General features: G+C 32.3%; 2 protein-coding genes across 5 annotated transcripts; both read left to right on the top strand.

Annotated features, from left to right (window-relative positions):
• Positions 1–1,388: 1,388 nt before the first annotated feature.
• LOC129286720 (DNA polymerase kappa) lies at positions 1,389–8,286 on the top strand. Of its 4 annotated transcripts, none has more exons than XM_054922726.1 (16): positions 1,389–1,543; positions 2,225–2,397; positions 2,606–2,779; positions 2,899–3,022; positions 3,119–3,186; positions 3,305–3,391; positions 3,649–3,744; positions 3,901–4,021; positions 4,764–4,892; positions 5,301–5,392; positions 5,839–5,950; positions 6,079–6,221; positions 6,497–6,828; positions 6,969–7,039; positions 7,684–7,719; positions 7,815–8,286. In XM_054922726.1, exons 1-16 carry the CDS (start codon positions 1,465–1,467, stop codon positions 7,838–7,840), a joined length of 1,863 nt encoding a protein of 620 aa, XP_054778701.1. In that variant the 5' UTR covers positions 1,389–1,464; the 3' UTR covers positions 7,841–8,286. The 4 variants fall into 4 exon arrangements, with proteins under 4 accessions (XP_054778701.1, XP_054778702.1, XP_054778700.1 ...); XM_054922727.1 differs by having other exon boundaries at positions 3,119–3,219; positions 4,803–4,892; XM_054922725.1 differs by having other exon boundaries at positions 3,119–3,219.
• Positions 8,287–14,567: 6,281 nt separating this feature from the next.
• On the top strand, positions 14,568–19,001 carry LOC129286721 (uncharacterized). Its single transcript, XM_054922729.1, has 4 exons — positions 14,568–15,001; positions 15,656–15,932; positions 17,053–17,101; positions 17,887–19,001. The coding sequence occupies exons 1-4, from the start codon at positions 14,940–14,942 to the stop codon at positions 18,480–18,482; spliced, it is 984 nt and encodes a 327-aa protein (XP_054778704.1). The 5' UTR covers positions 14,568–14,939; the 3' UTR covers positions 18,483–19,001.

Raw genomic sequence — 19,001 nt, 5'->3', positions numbered from 1 at the left:
ATCATCTATCTTGGATTACACAATCATGCCATGAGTATGCATATAGATGGATGTATGAATGTATATGTACATTAAGGTAGGAAAACTTTTATATTTAACCTTGCATGTTTAAGGTGCTTGCTTCAATTAAATCAAAACATTTACTATCATTTATATATTATTTATCAAAAAAATAATCATCCGGTCCCTTTAATTTTGATCAAGTTGTAACCCAATCTTTGAATTTTGATTGATTATAACTCGATTCTTATAGTTTTAACTCAATTGTAACCTAATTTTTTTTGACTCTTCCAACTCAATCCTTATAATTTTAATTATTTAAAATATTAGTCATTATATTTTAAAAACTAAAATTATGAAGTTTAGAAGGGCTTAGTAACTTAAAATAGTAGTTCTAAATTTTAAAATTTATGATTTTCTTTTTTTATAATATAAGGATCAATATTTTAAATGGTTTAGACTATATGAGTTAAAGTTCTATTATTGAATTACAATTAAATTAAAATTATAAGGATTGCATTATAATAAATTAAAATTTAGGATTGAGATATAATTGAATCAAAGCTATAAAAGTAAAATAATAAATTTTTTCTTATTTATTTTATAATAATAAATTTTTTATTATTAATATTATTAACACATTAAAATTTACTCATTTTAATTTAATTGAATAAAAGTGCATTAAGATTATAAATCTAAGTATCAAACTCTTCCCCACACCCACATACACTGATTTTTTAAATTCCATCATTTTTTGATAACTTGTTATTTCATTATGTTGTCTTTAATTCCTTAATCCCACGCACCTATTAATATGGCCTTGGTTGGGTGAGATAGAGATAAAATGTACTTTCAAGCCCAAGACATGAGTAAGTTCATTAGCCATGCAATAACAATTTTCTCCTGACTACCAAAAACAAAAATTTTTTTTTACCTTTTAATTTTTTTTAAAAATAATAATAAAATTATTTTAAAATATTATAATTTTTTTAAAATTTTTTATTATCAATAAATTTATATAAATTATTAAATTTTTTTATTAAAAAAAAATAATTCACAAATCTTATTTAAATATTTATAATTTTTTATATTTATAATAATGTAATAAATAAAAAATTTAATATATAAAATTAAAATATACTTATATTATTATTAATATAAAAAAATTATAAATATTTAAATATAATTTGTGAATCATTTATTTTTAATAAAAATAATTTAATAATTTATATAATTTTATTATTAATAAATTTTAAAAAATTATAACATTTTAAAAAATTAAATTATTATTTATAAATTTTTTTAAAAATTTTATTATCCTTAAAAAAAAAAAACAAAACAAAACAAAAGAAAAACTCGCTTCTCTATTCATTTACGATTCAGCACTTCATCAGCTTTGGCGCTCGCTCCCAATTCCCTCGCAGACTTTTGTCTCGACCAGTAGGCGTTCGTAAGCAGAGGGCGATGGAACAAAGCGATACGTCCGGAGACGCTGCTCGGCCGTGGCAATCCTACCACACCGTTTACACTATTGCCAAAGCAGGTTCACGCGCTTTTCTTCTGCTTTTTTGGTTTTTTATTTTTGAAATTATACTCACTCATGATCTACACACATTTAAGTTTACGAAGCCTATTCTATAAAAGGGAAGCGAAAATTAAAGTGCGTTTTAATTCTTGGAATACGACGCTCTTCTGTGAACCAGCTGACAGATAAATAAGCATTTCAAGGGGCAAAAGAAAAGGAAGGAAGGAGCAAAAGAATGATCAGCCATTTATTTTGTTCCTGCTCCGCGGAAACATGAAAGGGAGGCTGATATGGCCATTCCGGCCTTTCTGAAAATGCCCCCTTAATTTCCATCATATAAAAAATGATATTTCGTAGTTAAATTATAATAACTGACTGAAATTTGATTATAATATTTTTATCCCATAAATGATTCATGCGTAACTAATTCGATTTCATATCTCCCCGAGATTAAGATGCGTTATGCATTTTAAGTTATCCTTTCTAACAATACACTCTAACACTCTGGATCACTAACAATTACTTTCTTGCCGTAAAATTATGTGTACGTCTGTTTTCTAATCACTAATACTTCACATGGTATATGTTTCAATCAAAATTAAGTTGAGTTCATATTTGTCACGGAATAATAATTGTTGTCCGGTGCTATTCTTGTTTTAATCGAACCTTCTTTTATAAGTAGTACTTGTGGATATTAAGGAATGGAAGGAGTTGACAAGGAGAAAGTACAAAGGATAGTTTATGAAATGAGCAAAGGTTCAAAGTTTTTTGAGAATGAAGAACGCAAGGAGGCTTTTATTAGGCAGAAAATAGAGAACCTACAGGCTCAGTGCGCAAAGCTTGCTGAAGCTGACATATCTAACTATCAGAAGGTATCATTAACATTTGCTTCTAAGCATTGTATATACATTCATGTTGTTTACGGATTATCTCATGTCATGTTATTATGATTTCAACAGTGAGGTGAGTGAATGTACATTCCTCTCTTATATTTTAACTTATTAGTTGTTAATATCAAGTGCTGCTGTACTTTGAGTTGGACATTACCCTGCTCTACTATATTACTTTATGCATGGGTAGGTGGCGGAGAAAAGAATTCTTGAGCTAGAAGCTGCACGTGACCTGTCGAGGGTTTGGTTACATGTAGATATGGATGCTTTCTATGCAGCAGTTGAGACTTTAAGTAACCCTACATTAAAGGGCAAACCAATGGCTGTTGGTAGCATGTCTATGATATCAACTGCCAACTATGAGGTTTCATTTTTGTCAGCACAACATGATTTTATTTTTTCCAGATTCTGAGATTATCTGATATATGAAACATCAATCTGATTCATCTAATTTGTCTAAGCATGTTTTGGTATCTTACATAGGCCCGGAAATTTGGTGTTCGTGCTGCAATGCCTGGATTTATTGCGTGTAAATTGTGTCCACAGCTAATTTTTGTTCCAACAGATTTCAAAAAGTATGCTTATTATAGTGATTTGACCAGAAAAGGTAATTCCTTTATTGTCAGTATCTTTTTTGCTGTGATGCTTTTTCATTAAAGAGACTATTGATGGTTGCTTGATAATATTTATTTGTTATTGTTAGTATTCCAGAGATATGATCCTAATTTCATGGCTGCCAGTCTGGATGAAGCATATCTTGATATAACTGAGGTTTGCAAAGAAAGGAGTATCACAAGTGGAGAAGTTGGTACCTCTTATTCATATATAGCACTAACCGGTCTTTACAAATGTAGTAACCTTCCTATTTTTGTAAATTTGCGATTTATAGATTGCCGAAGAACTCAGAGCCTGTGTATATGAAGAAACTGGTCTCACATGTAGTGCAGGAGTGGCACCAAATCGCTTACTTGCTAAGGTTCTGCTGTCTCTTTTCCACATTGAAAGGAGAGTGATATTTTTGGGATTAAACCGCTAAATTGCTCCTAATTAATTATATCACTCCTAATCGTGGCCTGTATGTTTAATTTTTTTGGACTAGATGTGTCACTAATAATTTATTTAGATCGCCTTATTCAGTAAAAATTAGCAAGTGCCTGACATATGGTGATCATCTGATCACACAACACTCACTTGAAAATATGGAATCTTACTGTTATTTATCACATTGTTTAGGTTTGCTCAGATATAAACAAGCCAAATGGGCAGTTTGTATTACCAAATGACCGCATGGCTGTTGTAACATTTATATCATCCCTTCCTATTCGTAAGGTATGTTTTTTGTCGATTTTGTCAATGACTCCAGCTGACTGAGACCAAATGATTAGTTTTGTACCTGGCAGCACAACTATAGTTTTGCATACATCTGATGTCGTTGGCAATGATGCAGTTCTTATTAATAAACTTGATGCTTAATATAATGAACAGATTGGGGGCATTGGTAAAGTTACTGAAGATATTTTGAGCGGTGTTTTGGGAATTAAAACATGTGAGCAGATGCTTCAGAAGGGTGGCTACCTCTGTGCTCTTTTCTCTCAGTCAACTTCAGGTTAGCAGCACGGTCAGTTCTTACTGTTTTCTTAATTAACATGCAGAACCTTGTGAGCTTGTTACAGCTAAGGGAGCATACCCTTATTATCTATGTTTACTAGTCTACTGGACACCTCTGATGCAGTGTGGGGGGATATTAATGTATGATGATATAATTACAAGTTGAAATTTAGAGTTTATTATTTAATATAATTTTGGGAATTTCAGGTTTAGTTGTCTGGGTGTTTAGATATGTCATCTCTAGTAGAACTGGTGTTTACTTCCGTTCAGAGATAGGATTTCTTGAACTTTTATGATAAACTTTAGGTTGTTTGACGTATTTTGTGTTGTCTATATAAAAGCATATCATTCATGTTAAGACCCCGTCCTCTTACGGTTGAACTTAAATAAAATTATCGAGTGCTATTGATTACTTTTTCTTGGTTCTAGTTTCTTTTTACATTGCTTCCTATATTTAAGTGGCAGTTCAACTGAGTTTTCTGTAAGATTCTTTTAGGCTGTCCCTAGATAAAGTTATAAACATGATTTAGTACATTTCATTTCTGGTTTCATTACGAGGTGTAAGCCTGTATCATAGATAATTCAGTCTTCTGGTTTCTACAACTTTTGGCATTTCTTTTTAAAACTTACCCTTTATCTTAGCAGCAATGATTTATATGTTCTCATCGAATGTTTCATTTCAAATTCTGCTTTTGATTCATTGAACCCTTAATGTGTGACCATCTGACAATTGGCTGCAGACTTTTTTCTCTCTGTGGGTTTGGGACTTGGGGCAACAGGTACACCCCAAATAAGGTTGCGGAAGAGCATTAGTAATGAGAGAACATTTTCAGCCACTGACGATCAAGCACAGTTGTTTAAAAAATTAGGTATTAGTCTTGTTCATAACTGTTAGCAATGCCGTCAACAATTTTCTAGATTGCATAATTCGTAAGTTCTGGTATTGTTTTGTTGGGATTCTGAGAAACTCTAGTTTAAACGTGAACCTCTTTTTCTTAATTTTAGGCTGTAGCCTATGTTGATCACTGAACAGTGAACAATATATATGCATGTATATTGGTGATACAAGGAGTGGACAGTATATTTTATAATTCAAATGGATGCATGCATTTCAAAATTGTTGATGTCGATGATTTGAAGAGTTTCTGAATCAGATAGGAATCTCATTTTATTATTTCAACATGTGATCCATGATAAGTTCATGCTTGCAGAGGAATCAGATAGGAATTTAGTTTTATTATTTCAACATGTGATCCATGATAAGTTCATGCTTGCAGAAGAACTTGCTGAAATGCTGTCTTCAGACATGCGCAAGGAGGGCCTTTTTGGGCGAACTTTAACCCTTAAACTGAAAACTGCATCTTTTGAGGTACCCCTGACATTAGATTCTGTTTTCATCAACTTGTATTCCTGAGACTGATTCGGAGCTTTATCCTTGCTTGGTTTTGCTCCTCCATTTGGTGAAAGCCTTTTTAAACAGATAAGTCACTTTTGAAGAGCAGTGCTCTTAACACTGAGGACATCTTTTCACCCTCACTTTGTTCATAACACGAGGTTTTGGATTTTTTTTTATTTTTTTTTTTATGGAGAAATACTTGGGTATACATGAATATGATGTACCACATGACTAAACAATGAACCAATAAAAGCTCATCAAAGTAGGTGCTGTAGGTGGTGTGGTCCAATAACAAAACCACTTTGGTAAACTGAATTCGCAATTGCTTATTACATTACACGTTCCTTTTACCTTTTGCCATACATGTTACCTTCACCGTACACTATATGATTCGGTGCTAATAAGTGCACAATCTATAGGTTCGGACTAGGGCTGTGACTTCACAGAAGTACATGAGCTCAAGGGATGATATCATGAAACATGCTGTAAAGCTTCTAAAAGCTGAACTTCCTATCTCCTTAAGATTGATAGGTGGGTGTTGCTGGTGATTCTTCAATAGGATGGCTCTATGGGCCAAGAGAAGAGGGATTGTTACAGTTTATACCATGAGAAAATTCAGCTTTGTTTTTCTAGCTTGACGAAGGCTTTTTTTCTGTCAGGTCTACGAGTATCACATTTCAATGAAGACAAGTGCGGTGCTCCATCTGATCCGACACAGAAGACCATAACCAATTTCATTGCTTCCAGGGGTGCTAATAAGCATAGCAGTTTTTTGCTTCCAGATGTTACGGATAATGACTCTGTGAGTGATACAGAAACCAGTATTTCAATTTACACTTGGCAGACCTGTATTCATGATTGTAGATATTTTGATGATAATCATTCTTTAGATGTCAATAACCTTAGTTGCACTGTGAGGGAAAAAATGATGCAGGCTTGAAGTTATATATAGATCTTATTTGGCTACGTAACATGGATTTTTAATCTGGGGAATATGTTGATTGATCGATTTGACTACTTGTAGAGGATACCTGTTCTGGTGCTCAACAGCTACTCATACTCTGCTTTGTTGTTTAGGTAGAAACATCGGTCAATGATGCTTCAAGTTCTGACTACAGTGAAGTTACAGAAGTGCTAGGATCAGATCTTTGTTCTTTTAGAGTCCAGTCTGAGAATTGCTGCCTTGACAACGTAACTTGCAAGTCTGATCTTTCAGAGGATGGGCAACTTGATTCGTGTCAGGAAGGGTCATTATTGTGGTTCAATGACTATAAATGTTCAATCTGTGGAATAGAACTGCCTCCAAGTTTTGTTGAGGAAAGACAAGAGCACTCTGATTTTCATCTTGCTGAAAAGCTACAAAAGGAAGAGTCTAGCATTCAACCAAGGACCACTATGTTGAGTCAAAGGTATGTATTATTTGTTAAATCTTAAAAAAAGTTTATAAGCCTCCGTAACAGCGTGTAAGCAGTTGAGATGAACAATTATGTGCCCCATTTCATTTGTTTCCTGAACGTTTAAGTTAACACCAGTAATCATGTTCTTTCAGTCAGATTCGGAGAGGAAAAAATATCACAACACGGAGTAAATCCAAGAAGCAAAAGTTATCTCAGAAAGAAGGTAGGTATATGCTTGATTATTTTTTTGTTAAAAACAGTCAGAGCCTGTAAGTTATACAACATTAGTCTTTGTATCCGTATATAGTTCTATACAGCTACAGCATAACTCTAGCATGTGACAATTGTATCGTGTTATTCTTCGCTGTAATGAAATGTGTATAATATTCAATCTAGAATCAGCATGGTAGGCTGAGCCCTGATAAGAAATTAAAAAAAAAAAAAGGGGTCTCATTTCCGCCATTGTTTGAGTGGGTTTTATCATTGCTTAATCTTGTTCAATCTATGGACTACCATATCTGCTTCATGTTAAGAGTCCATTTTGTAGTTTTTTTTTTTTTTGTGTGTGTGTGTAAATTAACAAATTTGCTTATGAATTATTTTTCGAGAAACATTTGGTATTTTATAATATAGAGTGGGGTAAAATAATTTGTCAACCATTTAAAACAGATTGCCATGCACCTCTCTTTAGATTTAAAGAGACGGACGTTTATATTGTGGGCCCATGTTCATTTTCTCTGACCCTCTCTCCATATCTCATTTTCTCCCTCTTATCCTCTAAGCTTTGTTGTCTTATGCATTGCTCCACTAGTTCCCATTGCTTAGTGCAGCCCCTCTCTGATCAATCTCATTGCCTTCTTCACCTAGGTGTCCTGACTCCTGCTGTTGTCCGTACTCCATTTAGTTGAGCTTCCCTTCACCCTCCCTTCTCCTTTCCTCTGTCGGAGATTTTGCTCCTTTCTACTGTGAATAACAACCCTGTACGTGTTGGAGTACAGCAACAACCTCCTTAGCTCTAATTTGATCGTTGGTATCGGCTTCCTCTTTTCGCTGGAAGTCCTGAAGGGTGAGAGATGACTCGTCCTGGAGCTCCACCCAACTGTGCAAGAAAGGAGGAGGAGGTGCAGTTTGGCTGAAGAAAGGAGTGCCACCTGTCGAGTAAGCCCCACAGAGGAAATAGACATCTGTCCCTTCAAATTTAACTGGAGTTGCGGGGTGCTCCGGTTTAAGTAGTTGATTAATTATTTTGCACTATTTCATAAGATAAGGGATCATCTGTTTTTTGAAAGATAGTCGACGGGTAAAGTTTCTCCTCTACCTTTTTGTTTTCTGTTTTTTGTTTTTAAATTCTTTCTATGAATTTGGTTTTGCTATCTATGAAGGCATTACCTTGTATGATTGGCTAGTCCTTTTGAGTTTAATGTTGGTAAGAGATGTTTTTTTTATTCATAAAATTATTTTTAATTTAAATTTTTTTTATTATATTTCATTATATTACTAGTAAATTCGCTTCCCTTGCTATATTTTAAGAGTGTTCACGTATCACATTCACAAACTTGTTTTTTTCCCAAGCGTAATGAATTTATGATTGATTTGCTTGCCAAGAAAACAGTAGAGTTATTTTTGAATCGATTAATTAACAAAAAGATAGGTAAGTACGTCAAATGCACGCACATATGGAGGCAGCAGTTCCCTTACCTTTTAAAAGTGGAGGTTTTTAGAGGTAAAGCGTTTAGTTTGAATTTTATTTTTATAATAATATTAAATTTCCATCTTGCTCATAAAATTCTCCCCTTCCCTTTCCCTTGAAGTAAACAAAACAAGGAATCCTCCCCTCTCCTTACTTCCATGAGGTAATTGATTCACAATTGCTGGGTCATAATACGTTTGTGACCCTACTTTTTTGTTTCTCAATAATTGAAATAAGGTGAGAAGAAATAAAAAATCATGTGAATTTCATTAATTCATGTAAATTATATTCTCATTTGTATCTTTTAATTTTTCAATTATTAATATATTTTTTTTGTACTAGGTTAGTTTGTTTTTGGGTAATTATAATTTTATAAACATGTTACCATATTTAAAATTTACACACACGCACGCACGCACGCACGCAAACATGGTGCTGTGGCTGGTATCTAACCTCCTCCTATACATACATAATATCAAGAGCCAAGAAATGTAGACAAATCCAAACCTTCTTCCTCCACCCCAAAATATAACTAGAGTTGTCGAGTCCTCTTTGAAGCTTTATCAGAAGCAAGCACCTCAATTCATGAACATGTCCCTATCCTCCTTCCTTCCTCCTTCCAAATTTCATTTCCAAAACCCCCAATCGCAGCCCAGAATGGCCGCAAGCACTTCTCTCTCGCACTCGCCGTCTCCAAATGTCAAGCTCAGGGACACTTCAACTCTGCCCTCCATGTCCGACATTCTGGAAGCTTCCAGATCCCAGAAACTGGACCTTCAGCTCCGAACCGTAGGACCCTTTTTCAGAATCACGGCCAAGAGCTTGGAGACCCAGAACGATTTGGGAAGAGCTGAGGGGATGATTAGGGTGTGGGTAGGAGGGAGAATTCTTCACTTGGACTCCATGAAACTCCGAAGAGAGACGATAGGGATGGAGAAATCCATCTTCGGGATAGGGCTATTCATCGGAGCTGTGGCCATTCGATATGGCTATGATTGTGGCTGCAAAAAAGCTGAGTTGCTCGCCATCAATGATTCCGATCTTTACCATTCCAAGGTTTTCTTCTTACTGACCCTCCCTAATCTCTGAAATCTGTTCAGTCTGTTGCTTGTTGTGATCTGATTTTACATGGCTTTTATCATAGATAAGAAATCTGTGTTGTAGTATGAGAGCTGTTTGTTTAACAAGAAATGGTTTCAGCTGGTGAGGTTCTACAGCAGAATCGGATTCAAAGCAGTGCATGAAGTGAGTGCATCATCAATTGGGGACATGGGACACATGTTAATGTGGGGAGGAACAGGGACCCGCATGGATGCAAATATTGAAGACCTTATGATTAAATGGTGCTCCAGATTCTCACCTAAGCCTAATTGATTCCCCTCCTCTGCCTCACGCCCAAGTGTTGCTGTTATGCTCTGCATGCAAAATTTTGGTAAGAACTGTTGTGAGTTTTATATGTTGTATAGAGTTTCAAAAAAGAATCACACTCATTATACATAGTATAACTTATTAGATATGTATATTATATAATTAATAACTTATTAGATATGCATATTATATAATTAAGTATATTGTCGTGCTCGAATCCTGGCTTTTTCCAAAAGGAAAATTTGATAAATGTAAAAAATGAGAGTTGTTACCAAAGTTTAAAAAAACCTTAAAAGACCATATAAGGAAAAATGATGCTTTTCAAAAAAAAATTTTGGAAGTTAGTTGTATGTGAAAAAGATATAGGCACTATATAACATTTGTTCATAAAAACATTTACCCCAAATTATCTAAGTTCATTGTATAAAATTAAATTTGGCTTTTTAATATCTTTAATTATCCTTTATAATCACATGCAAAATAAAAATAAATGAATAAAAATTAATGAAAACAAATTATCTATTATATGAGAGGACTTGACCTAGGATAAGAGCTTGTGGCTTATATAACATGTGATGGAAATTAAAATTCACGTAGTTAAAAATGTTATTATTTAAGTTTTGATTCTTCAATTTTATAAAAAAAAATATTATTTTGGATTAACCTTTATTATTATCATGATATAAAAATTTAACCAAACTTGTAGTGATTTAGTATTACTCATAATTCACTGGTTGACGCTTTAAATGCATATGATAATTTAGTATCATTTATGGTGAATTCTAAAAGAATAAAAAGAAATCTCTAGAGAGAATTTTTTTAGAAAATAATTTGATTAGAAAATTTTAATATGAGATTTAATAGATGCAATGACTTAGTCTTATTCACGATATTACAATTGACACTTTTGTGGATTGTTAGTAATTTAATATCACTCGTGGCATAATTTAAAATGTGCCAATAATCTTATTATTATATTTTTTTATTTGTAATGATTTAATGTCATTTATAATATCTTATTTGATGCTTTTAGATAGAAGTGCACATGGGTCGGGTTGAGTTAAGTTTCACCTAGCCCAATTTAAAAATAATTTTATTAATGAACAAAAAATACAATTATAATGATTTAAAATGGATTTTTTTATAAAACTAATATTAAAATTTTAAGTAATACTTTTTAAAATTGTATATAATTAACAATTATTCATCATTTTTATATGATATAAATGCAAAAAATCAATTTCAAATATTTAAAAAGATTAGAAAATTGAAATCACAAAAAATATCCATAATGAACATAAAAACAATATAATACATAAAAATATTAAATAAAATAACACTATAAAAATAATTAAGTTTTAAAAAAATTTAAAAAAAATTAAAATATATAAATATTTTTAGGTAGGTAGGGTTAGAATTGATCCTAACCCCATGCGCCGCCCGGCTAACTCAGGCAAGATTGAGTTGACTGGGTTACTAGGCCACTTGCATAGCTCTACTTTTATGAATTCATGATAATTTTGTATCACTCATGATATAATTTAAAATATGTTAATATTGTATTTTTATTTGTGATGGCTTATTGTCAGTTATGGTATCTTATTTGATGGTTTTAAAAATTCATAAAGATTTAATATTACTCATAGGAACCTAATGAATAGTATTTTCTTTTATAAAATAAAATAATGGAAATTGGATAACATCAACGATAGATCCATCTCTAAGCAAATAAAATCAATATGTTTTGAGCATGATACATTGTTTACAACCCAAATGTAAGAATATCTTTATCAACTGAGTAAATGAAAACATAGGGAAGTATTTGGTTGGGCACGAAAAGAAGGAAACAAGAGCATAATGAAGTAGTGAATAAAGGAAAAAAAGGACCAAAAAAAATAAGTAGCAAAAATCAAGTATATGAGAGGTACTAACACGCGTAAAGCACGTTAGTCTTTGATTACAAAAGAAAAGGCAAGAAAATAAATCACATCTGTGGATTGAGAAGGATGACGAAAAGGAAATGAAATATGGTCAATGTTTATCATTTTTAAACCCTGGTAACTGAGGTCAAATCTGACATATCAACTTAAATAAGTCTAAAAAAATTTAAAATCAAGTTTAGTAAAATAATAAATTTTTAATGTTCAGGCCTCTGTTAGGGTTTGACCCAAATACCTAAATAAAAAAAATTATATTTTTAAAAATATACAAAATATAATATATATTAACTAATTTTTTAAGTTTTGGATTATTTTATAATAAAGTATCTTATATTTGAGTGAATTACTATAAATATTTTTTTAAAAAAAGTAAAAATATTTATGTTATCATATTTTTATTATTTTTAATCTATGAAATATCTTAAAATAATATTTCAAATGTATTTCAATACTGATTTTTAGATTTTAAGATCCATATATTTTTTTAAAAAATTGAGTCTTATATATCGTTTAAGCATCTGAAAAATATATTTTATATTTTTTAAAATATAAATAATTAATTTTAAAATAAAAAATTAAATTAAAATTAATTTTAAAAATAAAAATTGAGGGTATTTTGGCTGCGCAAAACCCAAATAAATTTGGATTAGGCTTAGTTATTCTGGCATTTTAAGAAATTTGAGCTATTCAAATTGAGCTTATTTGAGTTTGATTTGTCAGGATTATCAACTCTAACCACTTTATGTTCATTCATAAGGAAAGAGTAGACAAAAACAAAAGCAAAATGTATCCAAAAAAAACAAAAAACAAAAGCAATCTTCCTCCCAAAAACATTCACAACATTATGGAAGTGGTCACAACCAGCTACCTAACGTGAATGCAAAACTTATTACCCTTTTGCTTCATTTAAAAAAATGGAATAAAATTAATTAAAAAAGAATAAAAATAAATTAAATTATCCAATTCTTAATAATAAATATAAAAAAACTAAACACAACATATGTCAAATGTAAGAATTATTACACTCACTGTAAATTTTAAGAATTATAACTTTTAATTTTATAAATTAAATTATTCATATTCTTTCGTGAACATATTAACTTATCTCTTCTTCCACATCTTAATAATTGTACTTTAATTTTTTTTTTGACTCATTTCATCTCATTCATTTCCAAACAACATCTTAATGTGATTAGTAACTGCTAAAAAAGCAGGAAAACATAACCTATTATTAATTTGGCCTACATTAACCCAAAAATTGGTGCCCATCCAAATCTATTTATTGCAGGGGCCATAGTCTCATAAATGAATCGAGTTGGATTAATTTGGCTCCGCCTCATTCTTTTATTATTACTTTTTAAATTTTAAGATCTACTACTATACTACCACAGGTTACAACTGGTTTTATATATATATATATATATAGACTCTTTTAAACCTTTTACAAAAATTTAAAAATTAATTAATTTAGGCGGTGGTATTAAATTTAGCATTGCTTTTTCAGAATTACTCTTAAAATTATTTAGTAATTTCTTTCTACTTAATTAATATATCTTCGTTTTTCTGAATAATTAATTAAGGTATTTTTGTATGAAAAAAAGATTAATGCATTGGAGTTTTGGAGTTCACAATAAAAAGAACCAAAACAAACTTCCCAAAAAGGTTCCTATAAAAAGAAACAGAGGGGTAATAAAAAATAATTATTCTCTCATATCTTTATTATAAAGATATACTCTTTCCCTCTCGAATTATAAAATATTTTTAAATAAAATTTTATATATCAATAAAATTTATTAAATATATTTTAAAATTTTATTTTTTAAAAATAAAAACATAAACTTTTAAAAACGTCCTTCCTTTAATATTTCATTGATAAAAGAATATTGAAAAGAGAGAATATACAGGAAGGATAATATTAGAAAAGTATCATTAATAAAACTTTATTTTTGTCAAAGTATTCTATATTTTGGAACACTAAATCTTCTCTAAAGATATCTTATAATTTAAGACGGAAGGAATATTAATTACTTGAATTGAGATTATAGGAACAGTAATGAAAGAGCATTTTAAAAAATGAGTTTTAAATGTTATATTAATTCTTGTAAAATGACTTGACCATAAAAAAAAGGGGGTCATAGAAATAGAATAAAAAGGGTCGAGGAATTAACATAGTATTTAAAGCTAAAAATAAATATCATGCTGATAAAAAGTAAAATGAATAAATATTATTTTTTAGTTGAATTTCATCCTCAATAAAGTAATTGATTGTTTCTAAATTAATATCATTCTTCTATATTTACTTATATTTAATAGAATATTTTATTTTAAAATAAATATAAAATAATTTATTTATTATAAAAATTTAAAAAACATTGAAATACTAATATCAAACTTCTCAAAAAATGACTTATATTTTTTAACGGAGTATATGTTAGGATAAATAAGCCCACTAGTGGACAAAAATTTTGCCTAGAAAATATAGGCTAAATTTTTAAAAATTTAAAAGTATAGCCTGTTATTATTAATATAGAAGAGGTTTATCATTTATATACAAGGAGTATACCATTAAAAATTTAAAAATTTATAAAGAATTTATCACTGATATACAATAATATAACGTTAACTGTTAACAAATATAATAAATCGAATACAAAACATAATAAATGTGGGTTATTTATTTGGTTTTGTTTTATAATACGAGTTATATTTGTAAAAGCCCCTCTATTATCATGATTATTGATTTTTAGTTAATTTGCTTTGTTGTTCTTAAAAAAAAAATACTCCCTCCATTTTATTATATTTATTTTTAAGATTATAACATACGTACTAAGAAATATAATAAAAATGTAAAAATATGATATATTTAATTATATTAAATTAATATCTAAAATTGTTTATAATATTAGATATATATAGTAAATTACTCTAACTGCGATGGTAAATTAGCAACATGCCAAATCGTTCGCCTGAGGGTTGAGACAAAGGACGATTAATTGAAAAATCCCCAAATCCCACCCAGCGCCGAGCGGATATTCTCCCTTATATAATGAGAGGAGGAGCAGAAAATCTGAAAGTCTAGAAGCCTTCTTTCTCGTCTGTTTTAGCTGTGGATGTAGCGGAGGCCAATGTCTCGTCGAGAGGGTCGCGACTCCGCCCGACGGAGTTCTAGATTTGATCGAGAACCAAGGTGCTTGTTTCTCGCCCTTTCTCTTTAACTGTTCCATCTGAACCTGGTGGATTTCGCGCCTGTTCCCCGCCAAAATTTGATTTTTCTCCTGAAATAATATGTGAAATTTGAAAGATTTCGTATATGAAGTTTTCCCTATACTATGACTGTTTTCCGATGATTTGAAGGACTTGCGATACGTCAATTTGTCCGTTGATTCATTGACTGATACTTGGAATTCGAGCTCGGGAATTTATTCCTGCTAGCTAACCATTCGTGTGCAATTCCAATGTAGAATCGATTTCAAGTTACAGTCTTTTATTCTTTTCTAGTTGAAACGCCTTGATTGCCATGGAATTGATTCTATCCGTGACTCTCGATGGTGAATATCTAAAAGCAAATTTATTTTCATTGGCTAGCTACGACATGTGGTTCCTTGTAGCATCCTATATCGCTATTTTGAGGCAAGGAAAAAAAAAACATATTCAATTCTTTAATGACTTGTTTTTTCTAAAACCCATTTGATCTATTTTCATTCTTTTAACTCTTAACATGAATCTGAACTGTCGAAGGTGTGTTACTGGATGCATCTTTGTTTGAATACATTTAGTAGATTGCTATGTTCAATTGTTGATCCTGAGGTCTTGTAACTTATTTGGTTGGAGCTGCTTCTAGTCCGAAGAGGTTCAGGAGGGATGGATTGCAAGAGAGAGAAAGAAGCAGAGTAACCAGTAGTGCTGATTTAAACAATGTAGATCGCAATGGCAAGGTTCACAAACACCAGCACCGGCTGAATGATGTGGTGCCACATGAGGCCTCTTTAACTCATGATCCTGAGAAAGAAGCTGAGGCTGTGAAAAAGGATTCAGACAAGAAACCAAATGAACATTATGAAACGTCCAAACATTTATCTGATCCTACTGATCTACCAAGATCTCGCTCTTATTTTCAGGTGTTGTAGGAGTTTTATGCAGAAGAATTGTTTTTGACTATTTCTATCCCTTGAAATTCTTCTCTTTGCTAGATGCTTTTGTAACTTTGTGCTTCTTTACATGTTTCTTATAATTGGTTGTGCAGGAGTGGTTGTAGACCTATGAAATATGAACTAGGTTCTAGCCCCCCTGGCCCCGTCATTGTAGGCCCGTTTGGTATGCATAATGGAATGGGATAAGATAGTGACTTTTAGGTTAGAAATGGCTTTTGCATCCCTGAATAAAAAAAATGATGTTATTGTTGAGTGATGATAATGGAGGCGTGATAGATATTGCATGCTTTGAACTTCTTGAAATGGAATCCTTTTTCCATTTCCTTCAAGGTAACCGCACAGAGCCTTAGATTGCTTCATATTAGTGATTCAACTCGAAAAAATAAAAATAAAAAAATTAAACTGTCAAAGAAAGATGGCAATTGCCTTCTTCGTTTTTAGATCCATGATCTTTCATATTCTTGAAGACGAGGGATACATCTGAGACAGTGAGACTATGATCACTAGTGAAGCTATTGTGGAACACCTTTTACTTTTTCCCAAATAAATAAATAAAAAAAGGTAGTTAACTTTATTGTATATCATATGTCCATTTTTTTGGGGGTAGGGGGGCAAGAGAAACCAATGGTTACTTGGCATGTGTTAATCATCAGGGAGAAAATAACTGCCATTTTCTATCTTTTCCATCTCAATGCAAATCATAAACAACTGGCTGTTTCTCTATGTTTGACTACTGCGGTAGTTGGAATGCGTGGCAACATGTTCAAGATTGCAAGGATTGCAGTCTATTGTGGTGACGCAAGCTGAAATTTGTGCAGAGTTAGAATGCATCATTACTTTATCTTTTTACAAGCAGGATACACAAGAAGTTGTTTGTACTCATTTGCAATGACTTGGAAAAAAAATTCTACTGTGAAAAATTTTCTCATCAGTGAAACTGTTATTCTGTAATTTTAATTGCTTTATTATTATTCAGTGCATGCAAAATATTTTCTGGGGCCAAGTAGCAGCATTCTTGTTCAGTTCCTTGCCTTCAAGTACTTCCATATATAACCATCTTAGGCTTGCCTGTGCATATTTATAACAGCATGATGAGCGAGGTAGTGCCAGGCAGGTTGGTCGAAGGGCAACTGGTGGTGAGTTTCCTTGTGTATATTTTTATTGTTACCTTGTTAGTCATGTCACAAAGTTCAATGCATCTATGATTTGTAAAACTGGCTCTATTTGCACAATCATATTTCTTGCCGCCTGCAGTAGGATTTAACTTTGCAATTTTAAATTTCAGCACGATGCTAGAATTTGAGTGCCCTCTAACATGCTTATGGGAATAGATTTCTCTTCATTTTCAATGAAATTGATGTGTCCACGTTGACTCCAACCTTGTTTCGGATTTCTCTTCCATCTGTCCAAAATGTCATATATGTAACGTATAAGGTGAATTGGTGATGTCGAAAATTCTGCATCTTTTTTTCCTTTACTGCGTAGTAAACATGTACCTCTGGAGTCTGTGATGTGATAGTTTTTAGTGCATGCTGCAGATCAGTTAATATGTTCTTGTTAATTAAAATGCTATGATATCATTCTCCTGTTAGTGTCCATGCATGTTATTTGAATGGGAAATTTTGTAAGCAAAACCTTATTATTGAATTTTCCCTTGGGATAATTCCCTAGTGGTTTCTCAAGACTCATTATTCTGTGATGGTTTTTCTGTTGTAATACGCTTTAGTTACTGTGGTATGAAACATGGTCAGAAAACAGATTGAGGTTCTGGAAGCTAAATTACAATATCTCCTTTTTTGTTTACAGAAGTTGAGATCCAGTTTTATCTATGACTTTTTGTTCTTTCCACCAAGTTTGTTATCCAAATCACCATCTTAGTTTGCCCATGAAAAGTAATAATGTGCCTACTTTTTTATTCAAGAGCATGGATGGTGGAAGGACTCAAGGGATCACCATAATGAGAGGGCAGAGAAATATCACGGACGAAGTAGAGATCAAAGAAATGAAAAATCAGTAGCTAAACCGGATGATAATACTTCACAGAGAAAAGATGGCTCTTCTCAAAGGAAAGATGACCCTCTTCCAACCACCAAGAAAAGACCTGCATTTAGGGAGAAGAAGATTCCAGCAGATCTAGGAGATGCTAATCCAGCTGCAACTGAGGATTTAAAGTCAAGCCAAACATACTACCTACCAGAAAGGAATGAAAGGAGGGATGACAGAAGCAGCAACTTCCGCCATCTAGATAGAACTGAGAAGCAATTGGCGGTAGACAGTGCACCCAACAAGGGTGAAGCTAGGAGGGATGACTTCTCATTGAGAGGAAGGTACCAGGGCGGTGGCGGTGGCGGCAATTATAGGGGAAGAGATAGATTCAATGGAAGACAAGGTTATCATTCTAGCAAGCCTCGAATTGAGAAGTGGAAGCATGATTTGTATCAAGAGATTGACCAGGATCCTATTCCAAAAAACGAGGATGACCAAATTTCAAAGCTGGAAGCACTCTTGGCTTCATAGGATCAGATTGGTATCAGCAATTTTGTTTTTACCTGTGTTTTCAGTTATCAGCATTTCAACTTTTGGCACGTTGAGGACAGATTCCATGGATGAGTTGCTATAGATTTGCATCTGTTCATGTTATGATATGTGCCGCACTTTGATTCAACTGGTGATTTTGGTCATTGTGATATCAAGTTATGAAAGACAGTAGAAGTTAACCACCTTGTAGAGTGCCGGGACCTTTCGGTTTCTTGAGATTGATAGGATTCAATCCCCTGATGACTTGGGTCGGGAGAAGCAATGCTGGAATCTGCATTTGCAGTGCATGTTTTGTCGTAGTGTGATGAATTGCATAAACTCTTAGCCTATTGCAGTGCGCATCTTCAACAGATAATTCTCTAGCTTCTTCATATGTTTTGTTAGTTCATTATCACTTTCCACCCGGGTTTTACATCTTGAAGTCTGTATGACCCATAATATTTTAGTGTTGTAGGCCATTACAGGTGCGATGCCAATGAAGTTTTTATGTATGTCAAA

The sequence above is a fragment of the Prosopis cineraria genome, unplaced genomic scaffold (assembly GCF_029017545.1).
Source record: "Prosopis cineraria cultivar Desert tree isolate PC_DT_omini unplaced genomic scaffold, ASM2901754v1 PC11, whole genome shotgun sequence".
Classification (NCBI taxonomy): Eukaryota; Viridiplantae; Streptophyta; class Magnoliopsida; order Fabales; family Fabaceae; genus Prosopis; species Prosopis cineraria.
Note: the sequence above shows the minus strand (reverse complement) of the source record. Positions and strands in the feature narration are given on the sequence as shown.

What these genes read in the sequence shown, in the direction of transcription:
- LOC129286721 (XM_054922729.1), top strand. Translation starts at nt 14,940, where the DNA reads ATGTCTCGTCGAGAGGGTCGCGACTCCGCCCGACGGAGTTCTAGATTT. An exon ending in AGATTTGATCGAGAACCAAG is followed by an intron (nt 15,002 to 15,655) that starts GTGCTTGTTTCT and finishes AGCTGCTTCTAG; the next exon opens with TCCGAAGAGGTTCAGGAGGG. An exon ending in GATCTCGCTCTTATTTTCAG is followed by an intron (nt 15,933 to 17,052) that starts GTGTTGTAGGAG and finishes TATTTATAACAG; the next exon opens with CATGATGAGCGAGGTAGTGC.
- LOC129286720 (XM_054922725.1), top strand. Translation starts at nt 1,465, where the DNA reads ATGGAACAAAGCGATACGTCCGGAGACGCTGCTCGGCCGTGGCAATCC. An exon ending in GGAGTATCACAAGTGGAGAA is followed by an intron (nt 3,220 to 3,304) that starts GTTGGTACCTCT and finishes TGCGATTTATAG; the next exon opens with ATTGCCGAAGAACTCAGAGC. An exon ending in CAAATCGCTTACTTGCTAAG is followed by an intron (nt 3,392 to 3,648) that starts GTTCTGCTGTCT and finishes CACATTGTTTAG; the next exon opens with GTTTGCTCAGATATAAACAA.